Source organism: Salmo salar, chromosome 01, assembly GCF_965601325.2.
Source record: "Salmo salar chromosome 01, fSalSal1, whole genome shotgun sequence".
Classification (NCBI taxonomy): Eukaryota; Metazoa; Chordata; class Actinopteri; order Salmoniformes; family Salmonidae; genus Salmo; species Salmo salar.
The window spans coordinates 104,110,703-104,137,729 of record NC_138291.1 but is presented as its reverse complement, the minus strand read 5'-3'; the positions used below and the strand labels follow the sequence as shown (position 1 = coordinate 104,137,729).

Sequence of the window (27,027 nt, the reverse complement as noted above, 5' to 3'; positions counted from 1 at the left end):
TCAGTGTCAGGACAGTCAGATCAGGTCAGTGTCAGGACAGTCAGGTCAGTGTCAGAACAGTCAGGTCAGTGTCAGGACAGTCAGATCAGTGTCAGGACAGTCAGGTCAGTGTCAGATCAGGTCAGGTCAGGTCAGGACAGTCAGGTCAGTGTCAGGACAGTCAGATCATGTCAGATCAGGTCAGGTCAGGTCAGGACAGTCAGGTCAGTGTCAGGACAGTCAGATCAGGTCAGATCAGGTCAGGTCAGGTCAGGTCAGGACAGTCAGATCAGGTCAGGACAGGTCAGGTCAGGAAAGTCAGGTCAGCTCAGTCTCAGGACAGTCAGGTCAGGACAGTCAGGTCAAGTCAGGTCAGGACATGTCAGGTCAGTGTCAGAACAGTCAGGTCAGGACAGTCAGGTCAGTGTCAGGACAGTCAGGTCAGTCAGGTCAGGTCAGTCAGTGTCAGGACAGTCAGGTCAGTGTCAGGACAGTCAGTGTCAGGACAGTCAGGTCAGTGTCAGGACAGTCAGGTCAGTGTCAGGACAATCAGGTCAGTGTCAGGACAGTCAGGTCAGTCAGGTCAGGTCAGTCAGTGTCAGGACAGTCAGGTCAGTGTCAGGACAGTCAGGTCAGTGTCAGGACAGTCAGGTCAGTGTCAGGACAGTCAGGACAGTCAGGTCAGGTCAGGACAGTCAGCTCAGTGTCAGAACTGTCAGATCAGTGTCAAAACTGTCAGGTCAGTCAGTGTCAGGACAGTCAGGTCAGTCAAGTCAGGTCAGTCAGTGTCAGGACAGTCAGGTCAGGTCAGTGTCAGGACAGTCAGGTCAGGTCAGTGTCAGGTCAGTGTCAGGACAGTCAGGTCAGTGTCAGTGTCAGGACAGTCAGGTCAGTGTCAGGACAGTCAGGTCAGTGTCAGGACAGTCAGGTCAGTGTCAGAACAGTCAGGTCAGTGTCAGGACAGTCAGGTCAGTTTCAGGACAGTCAGGTTAGGTCAGGTCAGGACAGTCAGGTCAGTGTCAGGACAGTCAGGTCAGTGTCAGGACAGTCAGGTCAGTGTCAGGACAGTCAGGATAGTGTCAGGACAGTCAGGTCAGTGTCAGGACAGTCAGGATAGTGTCAGGACAGTCAGGTCAGTGTCAGGACAGTCAGGTCAGGTCAGGACAGTCAGGTCAGTGTCAGGACAGTCAGGTCAGGTCAGGACAGTCAGGTCAGTGTCAGGACAGTCAGGTCAGTCAGGTCAGGTCAGTCAGTGTCAGGACAGTCAGGTCAGGTCAGTCAAGTCAGGTCAGGACAGGTCAGGTCAGGTCAGGTCAGGTCAGGTCAGGACAGGACAGTCAGGTCAGTGTCAGGACAGTCAGGTCAGGTCAGTCAGTGTCAGGACAGTCAGGTCAGGTCAGGTCAGTCAGGTCAGGTCAGGTCAGGTCAGGTCAGGACAGTCAGGTCAGTGTACCCATGCTCTTATCCAGCTCCAGCTCCTCATTGACATAGATTAGCTCTATTTGTCAAATGGGTTGAGTTTATTGCACATAGTAATGCATATTGGCTGTAGATTAATTGATGTAAGTGGTCCATTGTGGGTGAATTAGGAATTAGAATACTATTTTAGTATGATCTCTATGACACCTACCTTCTCTCCACCAGTTCCTTTAGAGCCAGGAGAACCAGGTAATCCCTAGAGAGGAAACACAATATTGTCATCAAAATCAATCTACAGTAACAAGAATTATCATGTAAATACCTAGAATACATCTGACCATACATCCATTTATTATCCATTTCAAAGATGTTGTTGAAAACATGAAAATCTCAAATGTTTGTAAAACAAAAAAACCTACACAATGGTGGTTGTCAATCAGAAACAATAATCTCATGTTATTATTATTATGTTATTTCACATCAGGATTATAATACAGGAGGCAGAGGAGGTTTACACAGGCGCAACCAATCAGAACACCTGTTAGTGTGAGGTCAAAGGTCATACTTACAGGAAGTCCCTGAAGCCCAACCTCCCCGGGAGACCCAGCCTTGCCAATGGTGCCCTGTGGAGAAAGAGCGTTATGTGAGTTAAGATGAAATGTTGACATCCCAATTGTAATCTTAACTTGATTTGACAACTCCTGCTGATTCCTCCGTTCAACCAGTATAAATCCCATTCTATAGTAGACTTTTTAGAATGCTGTGATCTCCATTGCCAAGCCAATAGAAATCGCTGCAGAAAAGAATCCCTGTAGACCTATGAGAGGGCACAGCACAACTAGAACGATACATCTAATCATGTTCCAGTAGATCCTGTCCATACCTTTCCACCTGGCATTCCAGGAATACCTTCACGCCCATCCACTCCTGACAAACCCTGGACATGAAAAAAGAACCACAACAATCATTCCATGACAAGTGTTAATGTTCCAAGAAGGTTCTATGGTTCTATGAATACACAACAGACAGGATATGCTTACATTTTCCACCGCCAAGACTGATTGTTTATGCTGTGATACAATAGTTACAGTAATACTTACACCCTCTCCCTTGGGCCCAGGAAGACCTGTGATTCCTCTTCCACCTTGAGATCCCTAGATAACAACACAATAGCATAAGGAACCAATCAGGGCATCAGCATTACACCATCACCACCACCCCAGACAGTGACTAAAGACAATAATCAATTTGGCCATGTGAAACCATGGTAGGTGTATTTTTTACTCTGATACCCACCTCATCACCTTTAGGACCAGACTCGCCCATCACGCCCCTCTGGCCTTGGTCACCCTAAAAAGATACAGCATCAACATATTGTAAGACAAAACCTTTTTACAGAGATGTTTAACCTGTTGGGGCTAGGGGGCAGTATTTGCACGGCCGGATAAAAAACGTACCCGATTTAAACTGGTTACTACTCTTGCCCAGAAACGAGAATATGCATATAATTAGTAGATTTGGATAGAAAACACTCTAAAGTTTCTAAAACTGTTTGAATGGTGTCTGTGAGTATAACAGAACTCATATGGCAGGCCAAAACCTGAGAAGATTCCATACAGGAAGTGCCCTGTCTGACAATTTGTTGTCCTTCTGTTGCATCTCTATCGAAAATACAGCATCTGTGCTGTAACGTGACACTTTCTAAGGCTCCCATTGGCTCTCAGAAGGCACCAGAAAGTGGAATGGGATGTCTGCTGTCACTGGGCGAAGAACAGCAGGAGAATTTGTAAGTGGTCAGCCTGGGGACAGTGACACTGGAGATGCGCGTTCACGAGAATTTGTGCCCGGTTGCCCGGTTGGAATATTATCGCTATTTTACGAGAAAAATCGCATAAAAATTGATTTTAAACAGCGTTTGACATGCTTCTAAGTACGGTAATGGAATATTTTGGGGGTTTTTTTACGAAATGCGCTCGCGCGTCACCCTTCGGATAGTAACCTGAACGCACAAACAAAACGGCGCTATTTGAATATAACTATGGATTATTTGGAACCAAAACAACATTTGTTGTTGAAGTAGAAGTCCTGGGAGTGCATTCTGACGAAGAACAGCAAAGGTTATCCAATTTTTCTAATAGTAATTCTGAGTTTAGTGAGTCCCAAACTTGGTGGGTGTCAAAATAGCTAGCCGTGATGGCCGAGCTATGTACTCAGAATATTGCAAAATGTGCTTTCGCCGAAAAGCTATTTAAAAATCTGACACCGCGATTGCATAAAGGAGTTCTGTATCTATAATTCTTAAAATAATTGTTATGTATTTTGTGAACGTTTATCAGGAGTAATTTAGTAAATTCACCGGAAGTTTTCGGTGGGTATGCTAGTTCTGAACATAACATGCTAATGTAAAAAGCTGTTTTTTTATATAAATATGAACTTGATTGAACAAAACATGCATGTATTGTACAACATAATGTCCTAGGAGTGTCATCTGATGAAGATCATCAAAGGTTAGTGCTGCATTTAGCTGTGGTTTTGTTTTTTGTGACATATATGCTTGCTTTGAAAATGGCTGTGTGATTATTTTTGGCAGGGTACTCTCCTGACATAATCTAATGTTTTGCTTTCACTGTAAAGCCTTTTTGAAATCGGACAATGTGGTTAGATTAACGAGAGTCTTGTCTTTAAAATGGTGTAAAATAGTCATATGTTTGAGAAATTGAAGTTATAGCATTTTTGAGGTATTTGTATTTTGCGCCACGCGATTCCACTGGCTGTTGACTAGGGTGGGACGCAAACGTCCCACCTCGCCCAGGGAGGTTAATCCTGTCCTTCATTGAGAACACAACACATAATGACATGTGAACAGTATTCCTGAAACACTAACCTTTCCAGAGGTCTAACATTAGTGAAATCATAATGAACAGGAGAAGGGGATTATGGGAGAATACTTACAGTTGATCCTTCAACACCTTGGGGACCTGGATCTCCATCATGTCCTCGTGCTCCCTGTCACAACAACAGAGGTATATTTGCATAAAATGACAGAGAGGATGTAAACACAAGCAGATAACATTTTTTAGCGAACCAGGTTTGAAATATAATGAACTTCAAAGAGTGACTCTTACCAGTCCACCTTTGGGCCCCATCATTCCAGTGGAGCCTCTGATTCCCTGAGGACCCTGGAATCACACAACAGCAGAAAGACAAACTGTCACTAACTGTCACTATAGACAATCTGTTATATTATCACTATAGATAATCTGTTATATTATCACTATAGACAATCTGTTATATTATCACTATAGATAATCTGTTATATTATCACTACAGACAATCTGTTATATTATCACTAGAGATAATCTGTTATATTATCACTATTGATAATCTGTTATATTATCACTATAGATAATCTGTTATATTATCACTATAGATAATCTGTTATATTATCACTATAGACAATCTGTTATATTATCTCAATAGATAATCTGTTATATTATCACTACAGACAATCTGTTATATTATCACTATAGACAATCTGTTATATTATCACTATAGACAATCTGTTATATTATCACTACAGACAATCTGTTATATTATCACTATAGACAATCTGTTATATTATCACTACAGACAATCTGTTATATTATCACTATAGATAATCTGTTATATTATCACTATAGACAATCTGTTATATTATCACTATAGACAATCTGTTATATTATCACTACAGACAATCTGTTATATTATCACTTTAGATAATCTGTTATATTATCACTATAGATAATCTGTTATATTATCTGTTAAAGGTAGGTTAATGAGAGTATCAAACCATTGGGCCCTGGGATCCGAGGTCCCCTGTGGTTCCCTGGTCACCCTCTTCACCCTAGAGAGAGAGAGGTAACATGCAGACATCAGTAAGATGAACAACTGCGTATGACAGCGACATTAAAACATAAATAGGCACATTTATAGGAGGATAGAAAGATGGATTTGAAATGTAAGCTGTTTCAAAACAAAACAACTCCCATGGACTTTAAATCAATGTTCCTACAGCCTCGTTTACTCAGATACATGACACACTTTTCAATGAAATTGACTCTACCGCTGATCACAGTGCTGTCAGCTGTCAGAGACAACATGCTTTGACTTGTGAGTGAAAAGCATGCATGTTCTACACCAGACACCCTTCAATAGAGCCACTAAGCAAGGATGAATTCTATACATGGAGTAAGTCATTTACAGTCATGAATCTAGACAGACAGACACTGAATGGAGTTATAGGCCACTAGGTGATGAAGTGACTTGGGTATAGAACTGAACTTATTTCCTTATATATGGATGTATGGAACCATTACAGGGCTGAGTGTGGATGTGTTAGCATGGCATTCCATATCAACCATAACCCCTGCATCACTAACATGGTCTACGTCCCAAATCGCACCCTAATCCCTATAAAATGCTCTATTTTTCACCAGGGCCCATAGGGCTGTGTTCATAAGTAGAGCACTATGTAGGGAATGAGGTGTCATTGGGGACGCAGCCATGGAAATGGTTTACTTTCAGGCAACATATCACTCACAGCCTTTCAGAGATCCTATAGCAGGTAGAGATCCTATAGCAGGTAGAGATCCTATAGCAGGCAGAGATCCTATAGCAGGTAGAGATCCTATAGCAGGTAGAGATCCTATAGCAGGTAGAGATCCTATAGCAGGCAGAGATCCTATAGCAGGTAGAGATCCTATAGCAGGTAGAGATCCTATAGCAGGCAGAGATCCTATAGCAGGTAGAGATCCTATAGCAGGTAGAGATCCTATAGCAGGCAGAGATCCTATAGCAGGTAGAGATCCTATAGCAGGTAGAGATCCTATAGCAGGTAGAGATCCTATAGCAGGCAGAGATCCTATAGCAGGTAGAGATCCTATACCAGGTAGAGATCCTATAGCAGGTAGAGATCCTATAGCAGGCAGAGATCCTATAGCAGGTAGAGATCCTAAAGCAGTCAGAGATCCTATAGCAGGCAGAGATCCTATAGCAGGTAGAGATCCTGACTGCATGGATCTCAGGCCCTGGCTGCATGGATCTCAGGCCCTGGCTGCATGGATCTCAGGCCCTGACCGCATGGATCTCAGGCCCTGACCGCATGGATATCAGGCCCTGACTGCATGGATATCAGGCCCTGACTGCATGGATATCAGGCCCTGACTGCATGGATATCAGGCCCTGACCGCATGGATATCAGGCCCTGACTGCATGGATATCAGGCCCTGACTGCATGGATATCAGGCCCTGACCACATGGATATCAGGCCCTGACCGCATGGATATCAGGTCCTGACTGCATGGATATCAGGCCCTGACTGGATGGATATCAGGCCCTGACTGCATGGATATCAGGCCCTGACTGCATGGATATCAGGCCCTGACTGCATGGATATCAGGCCCTGACCGCTTGGATATCAGGCCCTGACTGCATGGATATCAGGTCCTGACTGCATGGATATCAGGCCCTGACTGCATGGATATCAGGCCCTGACTGCATGGATATCAGGCCCTGACCGCATGGATATCAGGTCCTGACTGGATGCATACTGACAGCTAAGAAGTAGCAGTGAGAGTATTTCTTGTAAAGTCTAATCTGAATATTTTGATCAGTTGATCAGTCGAGTTGTAAAGCTGATCCCATGAAGCATCACATGAAGCAAAGAGACCATAGGAGCTACAAAGCTCCAAGCTTATTCTATGTCATGGAAACATCTGGTCTGGTTTTCCAGAAACAGACTAAACCTAGTTCTGGACAAAGTCATTTTAATGTAGTGTAGGCTTTTGTTCAGTTCTCTGAATGTGTATAAAATGTAATCCCTTACCTTGTGCCCTTGTTTCCCAGGCTCTCCTCCTTCCCCTTTTACTCCTTTGTGACCCTAGAAAACAGAGGAACATGAAGCTTAAACACCCTCCCCAATCTCTATCACATATCACTGTTAGACTATCATTATACTAACTGTGAAGACAATAGAATAGATTTAAACCAATGACTTAGGTTGAAGCAGCTATGGTTACCATTAGCACAACATATGATGACTTATGAGACCAAGTTATCAATACACCACTGGCTATGTTCCAATGCCCTTCCTAGCATACCACTGAGAATGTTTATCCATTACATAACTTCATATGATACACTAGTGAGGTCATGCACTCTCCTTGGCCCCTGACCCCTGAACCTTGACCCTTGACTCACCTTCATGCCAGGGAGACCGGGATGACCAGGTGTCCCAGGTGGACAGGCACCAGGACACTAAACAGCAGCAGGATAAATCAACAGGGACAGATAATCACTCATACATGTAATGCCAGGCACTGAGTTGTGTGAACTTGAACGAACAAAGTCTTACCAGCTCGGCACTCAAATCCTGCATCCCTGCTGCACCCTGAAAAACATCATTTTGAGAATGATGAATCAGTTGATTAGGAAGAGTAGATGACTGTTCAACGTGACACACTAACATCTCACGATATTCTCTGGATGTGCTTGTCAACCTATCATCAACTAGGGACGTAACACGGTGACAGTGATCCACAGATGTACTACTCACTCTAGGTCCTGCTGATCCACAGATGTACTACTCACTCTAGGTCCTGCTGATCCACAGATGTACTACTCACTCTAGGCCCTGCTGATCCACAGATGTACTACTCACTCTAGGCCCTGCTGATCCACAGATGTACTACTCACTCTAGGTCCTGCTGATCCACAGATGTACTACTCACTCTAGGCCCTGCTGATCCACAGATGTACTACTCACTCTAGGCCCTGCTGATCCACAGATGTACTACTCACTCTAGGTCCTGCTGATCCACAGATGTACTACTCACTCTAGGCCCTGCTGATCCACAGATTTACTACTCACTCTAGGTCCTGCTGATCCACAGATGTACTACTCACTCTAGGTCCTGCTGATCCACAGATGTACTACTCACTCTAGGCCCTGCTGATCCACAGATGTACTACTCACTCTAGGCCCTGCTGATCCACAGATGTACTACTCACTCTAGGCCCTGCTGATCCACAGATGTACTACTCACTCTAGGCCCTGCTGATCCACAGATGTACTACTCACTCTAGGTCCTGCTGATCCACAGATGTACTACTCACTCTAGGCCCTGCTGATCCACAGATGTACTACTCACTCTAGGCCCTGCTGATCCACCAGGTCCTGTTGGTCCTCTCACTCCCATAGCACCCTGTGGTAATGGACATAGAAAGCAGATCAAACAAACATGTATGGTCCATTTTCATTCACCTTTTGATGGACGTTCCTGACAGAGGAGGTACTGTACATCACAGGAGGTTGGTGGCACCTTAATTGGGGAGGACGGGCTCGTCTACGGGCTGGAGCGGAATTAGTGGAACAGTATCAAATACATCAAATACAGGGTTTCCATGGTTTCCAGGTGTTTGATGCCATTCCATTCACTCCGTTCCAGCCGTTATTATGAGGCCTCCTCCCCTCAGCAGCCTCTTATGCTGTACATCCAATCAGCCATATTTGGCCCTAAGACCCAAGCTCCCAAACTATCTACATGCAGTGCTTGAAGTGGACTGAAATAGGAGCTGGTACTCAGGATTTTAGGGTCCAGTACTGTTTATTTTCACCTGCCGGAACTCAAGCAGTAGAAAAGCACCGGTCTGTTCCGGCCCAATTCAAGCTCTGTCCACATAGAGAATCACTATGTCCTGACTGAGGATCTATATGTCCTGCGGATCGTTAGGTGATGAGGAGTGTGAGGTGATGAGGATCTATATGTCCTGCGGATCGTTAGGTGATGAGGAGTGTGAGGTGATGAGGATGTATATGTCCTGCGGATCGTTAGGTGATGAGGAGTGTGAGGTGATGAGGATCGTTAGGTCATGAGGATCGTTAAGTCAAGAGGATTGTTAGGTGATGAGGATCGTTAGGTCATGAGGATCGTTAAGTCAAGAGGATTGTTAGGTGATGAGGATCGTTAGGTGATGAGGATTGTTAAGTCAAGGGGATTGTTAGGTGATGAGGATCGTTAGGTGATGAGGATTGTTAAGTCAAGGGGATTGTTAGGTGATCAGGATCGTTAGGTGATGAGGATCGTTAGGTCATGAGGGTCTGTCACTGATACTCACAGGGGGTCCACCTTTGCCCAAATCACCTGGAAGTCCTCCTGGCCCCGGGGGTCCCTATTCAGAGAAACACGTATTAATTCACTGAAAATTATGACTTGTACTAATTTATCACTCACACAAAAAATATTCTTTTTTTGTTGCATTTTTCATAGTTTTGAACGTTTTTCAACAATATGTCTGTTTCCCACACAGTTGCCTTCCGAATGCATCAAAGGTATCTTACCATGGCTAATGTGAACGTTAACAGACATTTTACTAGATAGTGTACTGTAAAGATGTAATACATGTGTCATGTGAATGTGTAATTAATAATACTGTAAAATACTTACAGGGGGTCCATCGTCTCCAACGCCCTATGGAGGAAAACAGAAACACAACACGAGTCAATGACATAAGATACTATAGCATCTTTATAGGCTCTATGAAGGCTCTATGAAGGCTTCATTAATAAGCCTTAGAAGCTACGTTTCATGTGATGTGAGAAAGCAGAATATTCTATGGCTGGGCCCTCTGAGTCTTCAGTATGGACTGATTCCACTAATGAATGAGTGGTTGATAGAGAATAATGTAGCTCACAGCTAGTCCACGAGGTCCTGGTTTCCCGGGTTCCCCCTGAAACAAAGTCAAATAGCATGTCAGATTGAAAACCCAGTGAACATGAGACAACTGTAAAGAGAATATCTAATATGTACTGTGAGTTAATCATCCCCCATCCAGCACCCAAAGCCATCTATGCATGTCGAAGACATAAAAGTATTTTCTCCATAAAGACATGTTTTTAGCTTGTCATGTACACACAAACAGAATTCAGTATCCTTTCCTATTTCCACCAGGACCACATACACATACTAAAAATGTAAGATGCTTTGGATAAAAGCCTCTGTTGCATATATTCACACATGACTTGTATTCTTATACTGTAATAGTCAAGCCACTGTAACAAATCCTTAGACATTGTCAAACACACTTTTCCTTCTTAGACAAATGAAGTCATCTGAGTAAAATCATTAACTAGAGACTTAACAAACGATGTATGTGGAAAACATCATTTCTCCATAAAGACATGCTTTCATCTCATCAGAAACACACACCAACAGTATCCTACTCCGTATCCTTCTGACACTTCCACTGAATATTCTGGACAATTTCCTTCTTAGACAAATGAAGCCGTCTGAGTAATTACTTAACTAGCGACTTCACAGACTGAATTAACATTCTTCCTGTTGAATCCTGTGACTGAGAACCTGAGCCATGCAGGGTGCACTTGGCCCAGCAAATGTTCCCCCAAGGCTTGGGTCCTGTTCATTATGCACCAAAATGAAGAAAAAATATAGGGAGGGACTTAGTGAACTCGTCCAATAAGAAACACAGATTTTGTTCTCCGTTGCAAAATGTTTCAATTTTTCTTCCTTGCTTGCCCTAATGAACATGACTCTGATGCTTGGGCCCGGTTCCCCACGGAGATTACCCAGAACTCTGGCAGGGAGGGATCAGGGATTAAAGCTCATTTGTCATGAGGAATTGCTTTACGCGTTGTAATTGTAATTCCTGCTGTCTTGCCTGCCAACACAGTGGGCAGCAGCCTGGTCAGCAGCTTGGCTCAGTCACCCGGCTGAGAGTTACCCTGGTCCCACATCTGATTGTACTGTCTGCTGTGACAATGACCAAAGGAATTGACAAGACAGCACCAACACATCTGGGACCAGACTGTCTGAGAGTCTATGAAGCAGAAACATTAAAGGGCTCATTAGTGATTAGTTACTCACTTTCTGTCCAAGGGGACCATCAGGCCCTTCATCTCCAGTAGGGCCAGTCAAACCCTGCAGAGAGAGGAAGAGAGGAGAGAGAGACCAGGCTTCACTAATCCATCACAACAAAGACAGAAATGTCACCCAACGTCAGTAGGAGATCAGCTGTGCGCTAGAAAACTATAAGAGTTAGTTGATACCTTTTCATAAGAGATCATAACAGAATACCTTTCTCTAAGAAATGTTTTCCAACTTTACAAACTTTAAGGTGTGCTTTAAGTCTTCCTAATCTCATAATAATTCCAGCTGTGTATGTACATGATGTCATAAGAAAGGTTGCGTAAGCCTCCCGGGTGGTGCAGTGGTCTAAGGCCCTGCGTCACAGTGCTAGCTGTGCCACTAGAGATTCTGGGTTCGAGCCCGGGCTCTGTCACAGCTGGCCGCGACCGGGAGGTCCATGGGGTGGCGCAGTGGTCTAAGGCCCTGCGTCGCAGTGCTAGCTGTGCCACCAGAGATTCTGGGTTCGAGCCCGGGCTCTGTCACAGCCGGCTGCGTCGCAGTGCTAGCTGTGCCACCAGAGATTCTGGGTTCGAGCCCGGGCTCTGTCACAGCCGGCTGCGTCGCAGTGCTAGCTGTGCCACCAGAGATTCTGGGTTCGAGCCCGGGCTCTGTCACAGCCGGCAGCGTCGCAGTGCTAGCTGTGCCACCAGAGATTCTGGGTTCGAGCCCGGGCTCTGTCACAGCCAGCTGCGACCGGGAGGTCCATGGGGTGGTGCAGTGGTCTAAGGCCCTGCGTCACAGTGCTAGCTGTGCCACCAGACATTCTGGGTTCGAGCCCGGGCTCTGTCACAGCCGGCTGCGACTGGGAGGTGCATGGGGTGGTGCAGTGGTCTAAGGCCCTGCGTCACAGTGCTAGCTGTGCCACCAGAGATTCTGGGTTCGAGCCTGGGCTCTGTCACAGCTGGCCGCGACCGGGAGGTCCATGGGGCAGCGCACAATTGGCCTAGCGTTGTCCGGGTTAGGGAGGGTTTGGCCGGCAGGGATATCCTTGTCTCATTACGCACTAGTGACTCCTGTGGCGGGCCGGGCGCAGTGCACGCTGACACGGTCGCCAGGTGTACGGTGTTTCCTCCGACACATTGGTGCGGCTGGCTTCCGGGTTGGATGGGCATTGTGTCAAGAAGCAGTGCGGCTTGGTTGGGTTGTGTTTCGGAGGACGCATGTCTCTCGACCTTCACCTCTCCCGAGTCCGTACGGGAGTTGCAGCGATGAGATAAGACAGTAACTACCAATTGGATACCACGAAATTAGGCGGTAAAAAAAAAAAAAAAACTCACACAGCTAATGGGGTGGGAGGAGCTCAGAAGTAGGCGTGTGTATGTGGGCAGGGCTAAACGATGCCCCTCCCACAAGGAATCAATCGGTAAATACTGTGCATTAGCAGAAACAGTACTTTTCAGCCCAGCTTAACAGAATGGCAAAGCTCTGAAATACATGCTCTTTTCCATTCTCTGACTTATGTTGGCATTTTCAAAATAGTTTCAACAAATGCTTCCTTGGATTATATTGATTTAAGATAGATCACGTTTAGTTTGAATAGATGATGGCATCTAGTCTGGAATAGGAATTCTCTCCACAGACACCACGGTCAGGACAAACTGAGACATCTCTCTGAGACGGTTAACTTACTGGGAGAGTGGTTAACCATCACCCACATTCCTCTGGTCCAAGTCAAACAAGCCCCATTGACAGGTATCATTCCACAGCAGCCTGAGGATCCTCAACTGGAGACTGGAGACACCCACTACACAAACACTGCTGGGTACTGTTTCACTAAGGCTTTATGGGCGTGAGAAAAAATATTGCCAAAATAACAAAAAAACACTTCACAGCACTCATTTCCTGGACAAAAATAATATCCAGTTGGACATGTACACTGAGTATAAAACATTAGGAACAGCTGCTCTTTCCATTTCATAGACTGACCAGGTGAATCCAGGTGAAAGCTATGATCCCTTATTGATGTCTCTTGTTAAATCCACTTCAATCAGTGTAGATGAAGGGGAGGAGACAGGTCAAAGAAGGATTTTTAAACCTTTAGACAATTAAGACATGGATTGTGTATGTGTGCCATTCAGAGGGTGAACGGGCAAGACAAAATATTTAATTGCCTTTGAATGGGGTATGGTAGTAGGTGCCAGGCTCACCAGTTTGTGTCAAGAACTGCAATGCTGCTGTGTTTTTCATGATCAACAGTTTCCTGTGTGTATCAAGAATGATCCACCACCCAAAAGACATCCAGCCAACTTGACACAACTGTGGGAAGCATTGGAGTCAACCCTGTGGAACACTTTCGACACCTTGTAGAGTCCATTCCCTGACAAATTGAGGCAGTACTGGCAAAAGTACAAAAGTTCCATATTAGGAAGGTGTTCGTAATGTTTGGTATACTCATCCACTTTGATATCTCATCCGTATGCCTTTGTTCACACTCTATAGACCTACTACAGTCACTTTGATATCTCATCCGTATGCCTTTGTTCACACTCTATAGACCTACTACAGTCACTTTGATATCTCATCCGTATGCCTTTGTTCACACTCTATAGACCTACTACAGTCACTTTGATATCTCATCCGTATGCCTTTGTTCACACTCTATAGACCTACTACAGTCACTTTGATATCTCATCCGTATGCCTTTGTTCACACTCTATAGACCTACTACAGTCACTTTGATATCTCATCCGTATGCCTTTGTTCACACTCTATAGACCTACTACAGTCACTTTGATATCTCATCCGTATGCCTTTGTTCACACTCTATAGACCTACTACAGTCACTTTGATATCTCATCCGTATGCCTTTGTTCACACTCTATAGACCTACTACAGTCACTTTGATATCTCATCCGTATGCCTTTGTTCACACTCTATAGACCTACTACAGTCACTTTGTGAGCCTACAGCAGAAGTGTGACTGAAACGCAAACTACGCACAAAGTGATACATGGACCATGTACACTTGATAGTATGCTTTAGGATATCAGTACAAACTAATATCCTAGGATTGTTTTGCTAACCCTCTTTTCTCCCTCCAATTTGGATGGAAGCTACAGTTAATAAAGTGCAGGCCTTCCTTCTCTCTGCCTGAACAAAAAGACTGTTGTTACAAAAGAAACTGTCAGATTCTTAGCCTTTTCTTTGCTCCCGAGTGGCGCAGCGGTCTGAGGCACTGCATCTCAGTGCTAGAGGCGTCACTACAGACACCCTGGTTTGAATCCAGGCTGTATCCCAACCGGCCGTGATTGGGAGTCCCATAGGGCCGCGCACAATTGGCCCAGCGTTGTCCAGGTTTGGCCGGTGTAGGCCGTCATTGTACATAAGAATTTGTTCTTAACTGACTTGTCTAGTTAAATAAAGGTATATATAAAGGTTAATATACATATATTTGGCCTGCTTGAAAATTCTTCACATTTTTCTCCGATTGGCTCCTCTCTTGGGTAAAGATTGATTGGCTCCTCTCTTGGGTAAAGATTGATTGGCTCCTCTCTTCAGTAAAGATTGATTGGCTCCTCTCTTGGGTAAAGATTGATTGGCTCCTCTCTTGGGTAAAGATTGATTGGCTCCTCTCTTGGGTAAAGATTGATTGGCTCCTCTCTTGGGTAAAGATTGATTGGCTCCTCTCTTGGGTAAAGATTGATTGGCTCCTCTCTTGGGTAAAGATTGATTGGCTCCTCTCTTGGGTAAAGATTGATTGGCTCCTCTCTTGGGTAAAGATTGATTGGCTCCTCTCTTGGGTAAAGATTGATTGGCTCCTCTCTTGGGTAAAGATTGATTGGCTCCTCTCTTGGGTAAAGATTGATTGGCTCCTCTCTTGGGTAAAGATTGATTGGCTCCTCTCTTGGGTAAGGAAGGGGTCATCACCACCACTTCAACACGTTGATGAAGCAACGGGTAGAAGGTGCACATATTGAGAAGTTCCACCCCCTAGCTACTGTACTGCTGCTATAACCTGAATATGACAGTCATCATGACTAGTTCACTATTACTATCATCAAAGATGACAAAAAAGGCGCCAATGACGACAAACAGGAAATTGAAGGCAGAGGATGAATGATTTGAAACAGGATACTCACATCAGCCCCGGGCTCGCCTGGCAACCCGGCTGAGCCTAGTTTACCTGCATCTCCATCAGGACCCTAACAACACAACACAACCACAATAGAAAGCAGAACAACAACAACATACTGACAGTCAAATACATCACAATTACTAGATGATAATGACATAGTATTGTGTTAACAATTTAAAACATGAAAAGTTTATAATTACAGCAGGGCCATCCTCTCCGTCGTCTCCCCTCTCACCCTGAAATAGAAAAAGGCCCACATGTGAAATGCATAGATAAATATATATATCTATACATATTCACATATGTATACATATGTGTTCATACATAATTGGTCTAATTCCAACTCTTCAGCATGCAGCCAGTTATGGTTGTAAAAAGGGTTGTTCTCGCCCACCATACAAATCACATAATCACATAATTATGAACATGTGTTGGGATGATAGTGACATGAGGTGAGCTCGTCCCATCTTACAAATCAATTATGAACATGAGTTGTGATAATACTCTTATCATTTGGAAGATAATTCAAGTTAATAGAGGAGAGAACTTACAGCGACACCATCAATTCCTGGGACACCTGCGGGTCCTGGAGGGCCGACGGGGCCTGAGGCCCTCTGGACAAAGAGACAAACAATGCAATCAGCTATGGTTATCATTGCTATACATAATAAACATACATCTGTATGGGACATACTGTATGTCTGAAAATGAAGGAGAAGCAGACGTCTCCGTTAGGCTTAGCCAATAATAATTCATTCAAGGAATAACAGGTGCATAACTGGTATAGCAAAGCAAACATAAGACACCAACACAACTGAAGCAAATACCCTTCGTTCTGAGAAATGTGTTCAATCCATGTGATAGTAGCTACCCACTGGGCACAGACATCAATTCAACATCTATTACACTTTGGTTCCAACGTAATTTCATTGAAATGATTTGGAAACAGCGTTGATTCAACCAGTGTGTACCCAGTGAGTACATGATGTAAATAAATACTGTATGCTCAGTCACTGTCACCCAGTTACAGAAATGAAATGATCATCCTTTGATTTGTTTCAGGATTTCCTATAGAACAACTTCACTTACATGACTAGACCAACTATAATCTGGACATTCTGCTAGTTGGTTCCACAACAATACATCCATGAGAATAACATCATTTAGATACACTCACCTGAAGCAGAGGTACACAGATAAGGACTTACTTGTGTGGAGCAAATAAGGACAATCTGCACCAAAAGTACCCAAAAAAGTGGCCCGCGAGCCATGGTCTCTCCTGCTCTTCCCTCTCCCGGACAGCTAGAACGGGTCAAAATGCTTTCCTTTTTCTTGGATGAGTTGGGTTGACGGACCCCCGACAAAAAAAGTCACCGAACTGAATCCGTTTCTACCAACTGAACCGTCAGAGGTACCATAGGCATCAAAGCCTTGTGCATATTCATGACCTGCTTAGTTCTAGGAAGTGATTGGCAGAATTCACGGACTGCGCCGAGACAGACTGGGAGGGGTTATTATTGGTACAGGGGCAAATGGAACATGGAAAATAATAGCGGGCGATTTAAATGGCTTGGGATTTATTGAACCACCTGTTTAGTATTCATCTTTCATGTTGTTAATTTACAATGGTTGCCTGGGCTAGATAATACCAGCCTCTGTACTGGCTATTTCGATCATTTAGTTGAGTAATTTGACCATCGTTGCCGTCTGTTTTGTCAATGGTTCTTACCGACGTCCTGGCTGATAGGTCATTGCAGGTCTGTGGTCGCCCCACATCACAATCAATGTGCATCGTTTGGAGCTCAAACTGAAAAATAAGTACAATAATAATAATCACTCCGACATAAGTCACATTCACAACCTATATATAATATAATAGGCAAAATAGTGATCGTTAAATCATTAGTTATCGTCACCAATCCTCAATCGGATAAACCATCATAGACCGAGTCCTCACATCACATCACATGCTTGATTCTGAACTAATCATAGTCATTTCACCCTAACAGTAAGATAACTGATTGTAATGTTATTAATATAGCTTTATTGTGACCACGAATAGAGTGAACCTGCCTGATGATAAATCGTTTTTAAAAAGACATCCCAAACCACTTGGACAATTATTATCAAAGGGCAATTAGCGCGATATTACGCGGACTTTTACTCTGTGATTTGGTTTTGGAACTATATTACAAACATCTCCCTATAATCTTGCACTGCCATCATAGAAACTTTGCCTGGTCTTCCCTAGACACAGCCAGGTCATCTTCTGGACTAGAACCCCTGTGTTACAATTCCCACTTATTTGTAGAAATGGACATGGCGGAGCGCCACGCATTCCATATAGGCCGCATTCGGCTAAAAAGTCACTCTCGGAGTAGATCGTTTACAGTAAAACTCTCCAATGTAGTCTGGAGTGTCTGCCGAAAAAATAGGTTTGAATATTTGGAGGGGTCCTGCCGTTAGTCACTATTGTGCCTTAAAGTCCCAAACCTCTTGTACTTGCCATAGGACTAGCCTTATGAAAGGAGGCTAAGCACAAGTTCACAAAACAATCAACTTACTGCCACTGCTAAAACGGGGTTATCCTTCAGCTTTCCAATCAACGTGTATCCATCCAGGTTGACTATACCTCTCTGGGCGGTGTTCTGAGAGTCCACCATAATGCAATCCACGAACAGAGTTACAGAACGCTTGCTGACTTTCAGTAAGATATTGTGCCATTGAGAGTTGAAGAGGAACGGTAGGAAAGGGAAAATGGCCGTCTCGTGTTTTATTCAATGTTGTGAAGGTGAATTCAAGAGACAGCGATTCTCCGTTCAGTCTAACGGCAAGCTGCTCTTCGCCGTTCAAATCTTGCATTTGCCAAACATTCCAGTTCTTGGTTACGGTACTGCCGTTCATTCGTAAAACTGTCACAAACGCAAATACCTCCGGTAGTCCAAGGGGATACGCTGATCTGAAACATGGCGAGAGACAGTCACTTATCGTGTACATATTAGCCATTGATAAGTTGGCTAAAATCGCCATGCATAGTAGGCCTAGATGTTAAGGCCTAGTTGTCTGTTCATCTACATGCTTTACACATCGAGTCCAGAGTCATTTACAAAAAAAGTGTATATAATTGTAGTTAAATTATACACGAATGATGCTATGGCTAAAACAATGTATAGTTATCCTAAAGTGAGCAGTAGCCCTTTATGTGGCCTATTAGCGCGGGAGGTAGCCAAATCAAATCACATTTATTTGTTACATACACATGGTTAGCAGGTGTTAATGCAAGTGTAGCGAAATGCTTGTGCTTCTAGTTCCGACCATGCAGTAATATCTAACAAGTAATATAACCTAACAATTTCACAACAATGAATACGAATATGTACATAAAAATATATAAATGGGCCGAACAGCATAGGCAAGATGCAGTAGATGGTTTAGAGTACAGTATATACATGAGATGAGTAATGTATGGTAAGTAAACATGATATGAAGTGACATTGTTTAAAGTGGCTAGTGATACATTACATCAAGATGGCAAGATGCAGTAGATGGTATAGCGTACAGTATTTACATTTGAGATGAGCAATGTAGGGTATGAGAACATTATATAAGTGGCATTGTTTAAAGTGGCTAGTGATACATTTAATTACATCAGATGGCAAGATGCAGTAGATGGTATAGCGTACAGTATTTACATAAGAGATGAGTAATGTAGGGTAAGTAAACATTATATAATATAAAGTGGCTAGTGATAAATTGATTACATCAATTTTACCATTATTAAAGTCGGTGGAGTTGAGTCAGTATGTTGGCAGCAGCCACTCAATGTTCGTGATGGCTGTTTAACAGTCTGATGGCCTTGAGATAGAAGCTGTTTTTCAGTCTCTCGGGCCAGTAACTGAAAGGTCGCTGGTTCGAGCCAACTAGGTGAAAAATCTGTCGATGTGCCCTTGAGCAAGGCACTTAACCCTAATTGCTCTTGTAAGTTGCTCTGGATAAGATACTGCAATGTGCTGTGAGTTCCCCTGATTCAGCACCATGGACAGGGACAGTACCAAACATGACCGGTAGATGGCAGTGTTCGCCAATACGGCAGCTCTCTGGCCAATTATTGCAGAACCGTTGACCTACAGTATATATTTAATTTGACTACTGTTTCTGGTGTTATCTCTAAGATCTAGAACGTGGCACATGTCCTCCCTCTACTAAAGGAGGAGATCCTTCTGACTTAGATAACTACGCTCCAATCTCCAAATGATCTGCCTTTCCAAACATTTCGAATCCCTGACCAACTGTCAGATAAGAACTTCTCGTTCTATTCTTAATGTGAATAGAGTTTTAGACCTGGACATACTGTAGCACCGTTTCAGCTGCTACGCTCCTTTTAGATAATGTGTTAAGTTGCTTGGATCATAAAAATCATTGTGCTGCCTTATTTATAGAGCTTTCCAAGGCCTTTGACACTGTTGGCCATCACACTCTCATTCAAAGGTTGACTGAAATAGGTCTAGATCAGGCTTCTTGCAAGTGGATTGAGAATGATCTGTCAGACAGGGTACAGTGTGTGATTTCTGATGGTGTCAAGCCTAGGTTCCTGGATATTAGGAAAGGTGTACCATGGGTCGGTTTTGGGATCTGTTCTCTTTACTATTTCTATACATAATATTGCTCTATTTGTTCAAACTTTTAATATTCATCTGTATGCAGATGATCCTGTTATGTATGCCATTGCCCCAACTGTAGACCAGGTGTTGTTAGAGCTGCAATCTGACTTTGTTGCCTTACAGAATGCCCTGTTTTTTTTAAAAGTTGGACTTAATGTGGGCAACACTAAATATATGTTTTTCTCTAATTCTCACACTTTTTTCCCGCTGGACTATATATTTATCTGGGCTTTTAGATTGACAAGGATTTATGGTTTAAAAAACATACTGCGGCAGGTAGCCTAGTGGTTAGAGCACTGGGTCAGTAACTGAAAGGTTGCTAGATTGAATCCCTGTGCTGACGAGGTAAAAATCTGTTGTTCTGCCCCTGAAAAAGGCTGTCATTGTAAATAAGAATTTGTTCTTAACTGACTTGCATAATTAAAAGAAACTTGTTAAAAAGCTAAGATTTAAAGTGGGCTTATTTTTTTTAAATAGATCTTGCCTCTCCCTAAACAGCAGGAAACAGACTGTACAGTCAACTTTCACAATACCCAGCCACTAACTACTCTTAAACCTTAGGATGCTGTCAACCATAGTGCCCTTCACTTTATCACCACTGCATTCTGTATCAAAAGTTTGGCTGGTACTCATTGAAGTCCCGTAGATCAATTCATTACTTCCTTATGTTTACAAAGCTTGTTTACAATGAGATGTTCTGGTGCCGCTCGGGCAGTTTAAGGTGTTAATTGAATACCTTGTAGCTGAGGACTGTAACTGGTGCCGCTCGGGCAGTTTAAGGTGTTAATTGAATACCTTGTAGCTGAGGACTGTAACTGGTGCCGCTCGGGCAGTTTAAGGTGTTAATTGAATACCTTGTAGCTGAGGACTGTAACTGGTGCCGCTCGGGCAGTTTAAGGTGTTAATTGAATACCTTGTAGCTGAGGACTGTAACTGGTGCCGCTCGGGCAGTTTAAGGTGTTAATTGAATACCTTGTAGCTGAGGACTGTAACTGGTGCCGCTCGGGCAGTTTAAGGTGTTAATTGAATACCTTGTAGCTGAGGACTGTAACTGGTGCCGCTCGGGCAGTTTAAGGTGTTAATTGAAGACCTTGTAGCTGAGGACTGTAACTGGTGCCGCTCGGGCAGTTTAAGGTGTTAATTGAATACCTTGTAGCTGAGGACTGTAACTGGTGCCGCTCGGGCAGTTTAAGGTGTTAATTGAATACCTTGTAGCTGAGGACTGTAACTGTTTTTCACAAATGTTGTGTTTGTATTGATTGTTGTTTTGTTTGACATTGTATTGGTTGTTGTATTTCTGTGATCAGGGTACTCTTGGGATTCAGACCATGGTCTCAATGGGTTTTCCCTGAATAAATAAAGAATAATCATTTTAAAATAATAATACATTACATCTACAGCACTAGCCACCCACTGGATCTGTGCTATTTACCTTGTGTTAATTCTGAAGTTGAATGCTGGCCCAATTTTGTAGGCAACATGCTGAGAGGTTGATCCAGGCCCCTTTTGAACTGTTCCTCGTCTGGCCAGCTCAGCAATGTGAAACTTGGACATGATATAAAAACCTGTTGGTAGGATAAAGTACATTAGGGATACTTGTTGAAGTGGATAGTTTTAATTCGTTTTTTTTTTATTGTTGTTTTGATCTCAGTAGTGTGAACTCTCACCTGGGAAACTATCCTCTCCGACCTTAATCAGAGGACACAGGCCCTGCTCAGTTTGAATGTCAGCTCCAGAGGAAAAAGACACCCCTGCAAAGAGGAAGAGACAGACTGACTTGCCTTGGCTGAAGTAGGATATGTGTGTGTGTGTGTGTGTGTGTGTGTGTGTGTGTGTGTGTGTGTGTGTGTGTGTGTGTGTGTGTGTGTGTGTGTGTGTGTGTGTGTGTGTGTGTGTGTGTGTGTGTGTGTGTGTGTGTGCACATCCAAGTCCCACCTTCTTCCTAGCCTGCACCCGTGCTGATTGCCTTGTAGCCTGACCTACACACTGAAAGAAGCTGCTACTGCAGTGATTACAGTACGTGGACAGACAGACATCCAATCACCCATCCAATCATCCAGTGTTTGGAAAGCTGCTGCACTGCTGTACGTAGCCCTGCTGTGAGCACTGAATAAATATGATCTCTGAGTGTCAGTTGTTTCCTCTTAAGCCTAACACCCTGGCTCGAGACTTGACATCTTGGCTCACTGATGCAGTCCTATCTAGCTGCACCATTGTATCAATCAGTTTCTTACCATCATGAAATGTTGAAATTAGATTACCACCATCCTCATTATCGTCATCATCAGCATCCCTAATTCCTGACCTCACATCTTTAGTAACATCTCCTAATGCAGCAGTGTAAGCCATACATTTCAATAAGAACTGTTCAAGGGTCATCATAAATTGTGAATTCACATCGCCTCTACATTCAGCTTTTGCCAGGGTTTAAGATGATATTTAAACGCACTACTCTATTGTCTATATGTCTTCTACAGAGTATTAAACAATACTTACTCTGCGAGTGAAGGCCTGTGCTGAGGCATTGTAGGATCACATAGCATAACAAGTAGAGGAGGACCTCCCTAAAATACAAATGTCATGTCATCACAGATGTTAGAAACGCAGATGTTAGGAACACAGATATTAGGAACACAGATGTTAGGAATGCAGATGTTAGGTTAGGAACACAGATGTTAGGATCACAGATGTTAGGTTAGGAATACAGATGTTAGGAACACAGATGTTAGGATCACAGATGTTAGGTTAGGAATACAGATGTTAGGAACACAGATGTTAGGATCACAGATGTTAGGTTAGGAATACAAATGTAGGAACACAGAAGTTAGGAACACAGATGTTAGGAACACATATATTAGGTTAGGAACACAGATGTTAGGGACACAGATGTTAGGAACACAGATGTTAGGTTAGGAACACAGATGTTAGGAACACAGATGTTAGGAAAACAGATGTTAGGAATACAGATGTTAACAGATTAATAAGTCCTCTTTGTACCAAACAGAATCCTATATATAGAATCCTATATCATCAACAGCAGGGCTCTGTAACCCTCTTCCTGGAGAGCTACCGTCCTGCACGTTTTAACTTCCAACCCTAATCTAGTGCACCTGATGTTAATCATTAACTGCTTGATGAAATGAATCAGGTTAGTTACAACAGGGGCTGGAGCAAAAGCCTACAGTAGGGGAGCTCTCCAGGAACAAGGTCGGGGACCCAAGATCTACAGATTTACAGTTCAGTTCAAAATGTATAGCCTAGTCTGTGAACTTTAATACATGAATGACTGTATAATAGCAGCATGCATGCATAATGCAAAGCAATACCTGCATACATCAATCAATAAATTCATGTTTACCTTTTGAATCCACCAGTAGGCCTTTAGCAGGTTTTTTGTGGTTGGAAGAGTCTGTCCACAGGTCTCAGCTGTGTGAGGAACAAGAAGAACCTACAAAATAACACATCTGGTAAGACTGGCAAACTGAGAAGGTTTTCTTTGAGGCGTGACTTATACTGTTCTCTGGGGGTGGGGAGTGGGTCCGGTGGTTAAACACTGTACTAGGGTTAGTATCCCATATCAAATCAAATTGTATTTGTCACATACACAGTTTACAGCAGGTATAAAAGGTGCTCCCTCAACAGTGCAGTACAATATCAATATCCATAATAATCAAAAGTCAAGAAGTAGTAAGAAGGTATTATGCATAGTAATAAAACAGTTATGTACACAATCAGATATACAGTATAAATGATGAATGTACTATGTCAAGTATGACTGTTTTTACAATTATAAAGTGGATAGTGTCTTGGTCACACAGGTGAATAAATAGTGTATAAATAGAACAACAGCATTGACTGTGTGTGTGTGTGTGTTAATGTGTGCCTGTGTGTGTGTGTTAATGTGTGCGTGTTAATGTGTGTGTGTGTGTGTGTGTGTGGAGAGAGAGAGCTTCTGTGAAAGGGATGGCTATATGGAGAGTCAAGGCAAATAGTGTCTGAGCAGATAGACAGCTAGGCTTAGCTGCTCAGCAGTCTGATGGTCTGGTGGTAGAAGCTGTCTCGGAGCCTGTTGGTTTGAGACTGGATGCTCCGACACCGTTTGCTCTGGTGGTAGAAGCTGTCTCGGAGCCTAGGGTGGCCCATAGGGTATCTATAGGGTGGCCCATAGGATGGCTCATAGGCTATCCCATAGGGTATCCATAGAGTATCCATAGAGTATCCATAGGGTATCCATAGAGTATCCATAGGGTATCCCGTAGGGTATCCAATAGGGTATCCCAAATGGTATCCATAGGGAATCCCATAGGGTATTCCATAAGGTATCCATAGGGTATCCATATGGCATTGATAGGGTATCCCATAGGGTGGCCCATATGGTATGCCATAGGGTATCCCATAAGGTATCCATAGGGTATCCACAGGGTATCCATAGGGTATCCCATAGGGTATCCATAGGGTGGGCCATAGGGTATCCATTGGGTGGCCCATAGGTTATCCCATAGGGTATCCATTGCTAATCCATAGGGTATCCATAGGGTATCCATAGGGTATCCGTAGGGTGGCCCATAGGGTATCCATAGGGTGGCCCATAGGGTATCCCATAGGGTATCCATAGGGTGGCCCATAGGGTATCCCATAGGGGTATCCATAGGGTGGCCCATAGGGTATCCATAGGGTGGCCCATAGGGTATCCCATAGGATATCCATAGGGTGGCCCATAGGGTATCCTATAGGGTGGCCCATAGGGTATCCATAGGGTGGCCCATAGGGTATCCATAGGTTATCCCATAGGGTATCCATAGGTTATCCCATAGGGTATCCATAGGTTATCCATAGGTTATCCCATAGGGTATCCATTGGGTGGCCCATAGGTTATCCCATAGGGCTCTGGTCAAAATAAATGCACAATAGGGTGCCATCTGGAATATACTCCACTCCTTTATCACATGCATTACCGTGTACATTTTAATTTCACCTTTATTTAACCAGGTAGGCAAGTTGAGAACAAGTTCTCATTTACAATTGCGAACTGGCCAAGATAAAGCAAAGCAGTTCGACAACATACAACACAGAGTTACACATGGAGTAAAAACAAACATACAGTCAATAATACAGTAGAAAAATAAGTCTATATACAATACATACAAGTCAAAGATCAAATTAAAGTAGAATGTAAATAGACTATTGGCTCCCAATATGATATTTTATTTTGTAGCCTATAGCCTACCACCTGCATTAATGTGTAATACATAGCCTACAGCAGGGGTAGACAACCCTGTTCCTGGTGTGCCACAGGTACTGTAGGATTCTATCACAACTAGGCAGCACGCTGATCAGTTCAGTGATTGCCTAAATTCAACACACTTGGTCTTCCAGGTCGGTTAAATCAAAAACATGAAGTTTCTGCGGCCCTCCAGGACCAGGGTTACCTACCCCTGGTTTACACTATAGCATTACAGATATCTTTGGGAGTTGCATCATTCCTTTTTCACAGTATCCAATAGGTGTTAGAGATCACATGTCAACAGATAGTTAACAGAGTAGTCTAAAGACTACTGCACGTCTGCGTCTGCAAAGAGGCCAGGGCTTTTATGGCACAGGTGGTCGCCACCCTACAGGGTCACTGGTTCAAGCCCCGTTCTGCCAGTTCCCCCTCAACCACTATAAGAGTTAGTAGTTATAAAATATGATTTCACATTTACCCTGCCATGCCTCATCTCCAACCATATCCAGATGGGAGGGGTGGACCAAGCAATCCATCTAAACTCAATCAGTGAGGAATCTGGATCTGTCATATCAGTCCTAACAATTACCACTCATAGAGAATGATAGAGGACTCTTCTTTGTATCTGTTCCATTATGGAGTCTGTGAACGAGCCACTGAGGCCATCTCCATTTTGAAGTAGTCCATTTTCAATTAGTTGATAAACAAACTGAAAGTGTGCATACTACCACCTTGAGTGTGTTTGAACAGCTATAAAGGCAAGGTTGGGGACTTACTGCCACCAGCAGGTACGGAATATTTGCTCACAGGTATAATTAATTGGCTGATCCCTCCTGCTGACCTGGATGGCATTGTGTGATCCCTCCTCAACACATAGGAAGTCCCACCCAGTAAATGACTTAAATGTTGAAAGCCCTCACTGACCCTGCCAATGCTAAAACAGGCTTTTGGGCACTAGAGTCCTCTATCATTCTCTATGGTACCTGAAAGAGGGACTCTCCATTTGTGCTGATCTTTAACCTGCTAGCACCTCCCCCAGTAAAAGGGGAATAAGGCAACCTCAGAGTTACACACAAGGATACTTTATTGACACACACACACAGACACACACACACATGGATGAAATGTACATGGAAAGGTAGTGGAATGGTAGTAGTTCTGTACTGGACAGAAAACAGGGGTAATGCATAAATTGTACATACTATATGATAGCAAGAGAGCAATGATAATTGTAATGAAGGACTGTATAAATGGGTATGCTACCAACGATATACACAGAGGCAGAATGCAATAGGCAATAGTAAAAACTATAAAGAACAACAAGCAATAATTATATACATCTTACTCACTCACTTTGTGCAAGTACACCATCCCACATGTCCAAAGAGATATGAGTGAGTCCAGCTGTTGTTGTGCAGGTCAGAGATGAGCTTGCTGGTCTCTCTGTGTCTGCTTGAAGGAGACAGAGAGGGAGGCAGGATTTGGGGATCTGGAACCAAAGATGTGATTGGCTGACCTCACTGTGTGATAAGGCCCCTGGCAACCATGAGCCCTAGCAAACAATCGGTTTGGCTATGGCCAGAGGTGTGAAGGGCAAGTTCATGATTTGACCTCGGTTATTTCTGAGTTCCCAGTTGTCTTGAAAGCACCAAAAGAGTCACCGGCAAGGACGTCAGAGTACCACTTGACAGGATCTGCGCAGCAACT

At 43.5% G+C, this 27,027-nt stretch overlaps 1 protein-coding gene across 1 annotated transcript in view; it reads right to left on the bottom strand.

Annotated features, from left to right (window-relative positions):
* Window positions 1-16,845, bottom strand: part of col9a1b (collagen, type IX, alpha 1b) — a 31,757-nt gene extending 14,912 nt beyond the window's left edge. The window contains exons 1-20 of the mRNA XM_082978544.1: window positions 16,644-16,845; window positions 15,987-16,049; window positions 15,636-15,671; window positions 15,440-15,502; window positions 11,319-11,372; window positions 10,129-10,164; window positions 9,882-9,905; window positions 9,553-9,606; window positions 8,586-8,639; window positions 7,790-7,825; window positions 7,636-7,692; window positions 7,262-7,315; window positions 5,228-5,281; window positions 4,524-4,577; window positions 4,351-4,404; window positions 2,695-2,748; window positions 2,499-2,552; window positions 2,282-2,335; window positions 1,968-2,021; window positions 1,610-1,654 (exon numbers count right to left, since the gene is read on the bottom strand). Of these exons, the coding sequence (XP_082834670.1) occupies window positions 1,610-1,654; window positions 1,968-2,021; window positions 2,282-2,335; window positions 2,499-2,552; window positions 2,695-2,748; window positions 4,351-4,404; window positions 4,524-4,577; window positions 5,228-5,281; window positions 7,262-7,315; window positions 7,636-7,692; window positions 7,790-7,825; window positions 8,586-8,639; window positions 9,553-9,606; window positions 9,882-9,905; window positions 10,129-10,164; window positions 11,319-11,372; window positions 15,440-15,502; window positions 15,636-15,671; window positions 15,987-16,049; window positions 16,644-16,706 (1,017 nt within the window). The 5' untranslated portion in view covers window positions 16,707-16,845. The remainder of the gene's footprint in view (window positions 1-1,609; window positions 1,655-1,967; window positions 2,022-2,281; window positions 2,336-2,498; window positions 2,553-2,694; window positions 2,749-4,350; window positions 4,405-4,523; window positions 4,578-5,227; window positions 5,282-7,261; window positions 7,316-7,635; window positions 7,693-7,789; window positions 7,826-8,585; window positions 8,640-9,552; window positions 9,607-9,881; window positions 9,906-10,128; window positions 10,165-11,318; window positions 11,373-15,439; window positions 15,503-15,635; window positions 15,672-15,986; window positions 16,050-16,643) is intronic.
* Between the last annotated feature and the right edge of the window lie 10,182 nt (window positions 16,846-27,027).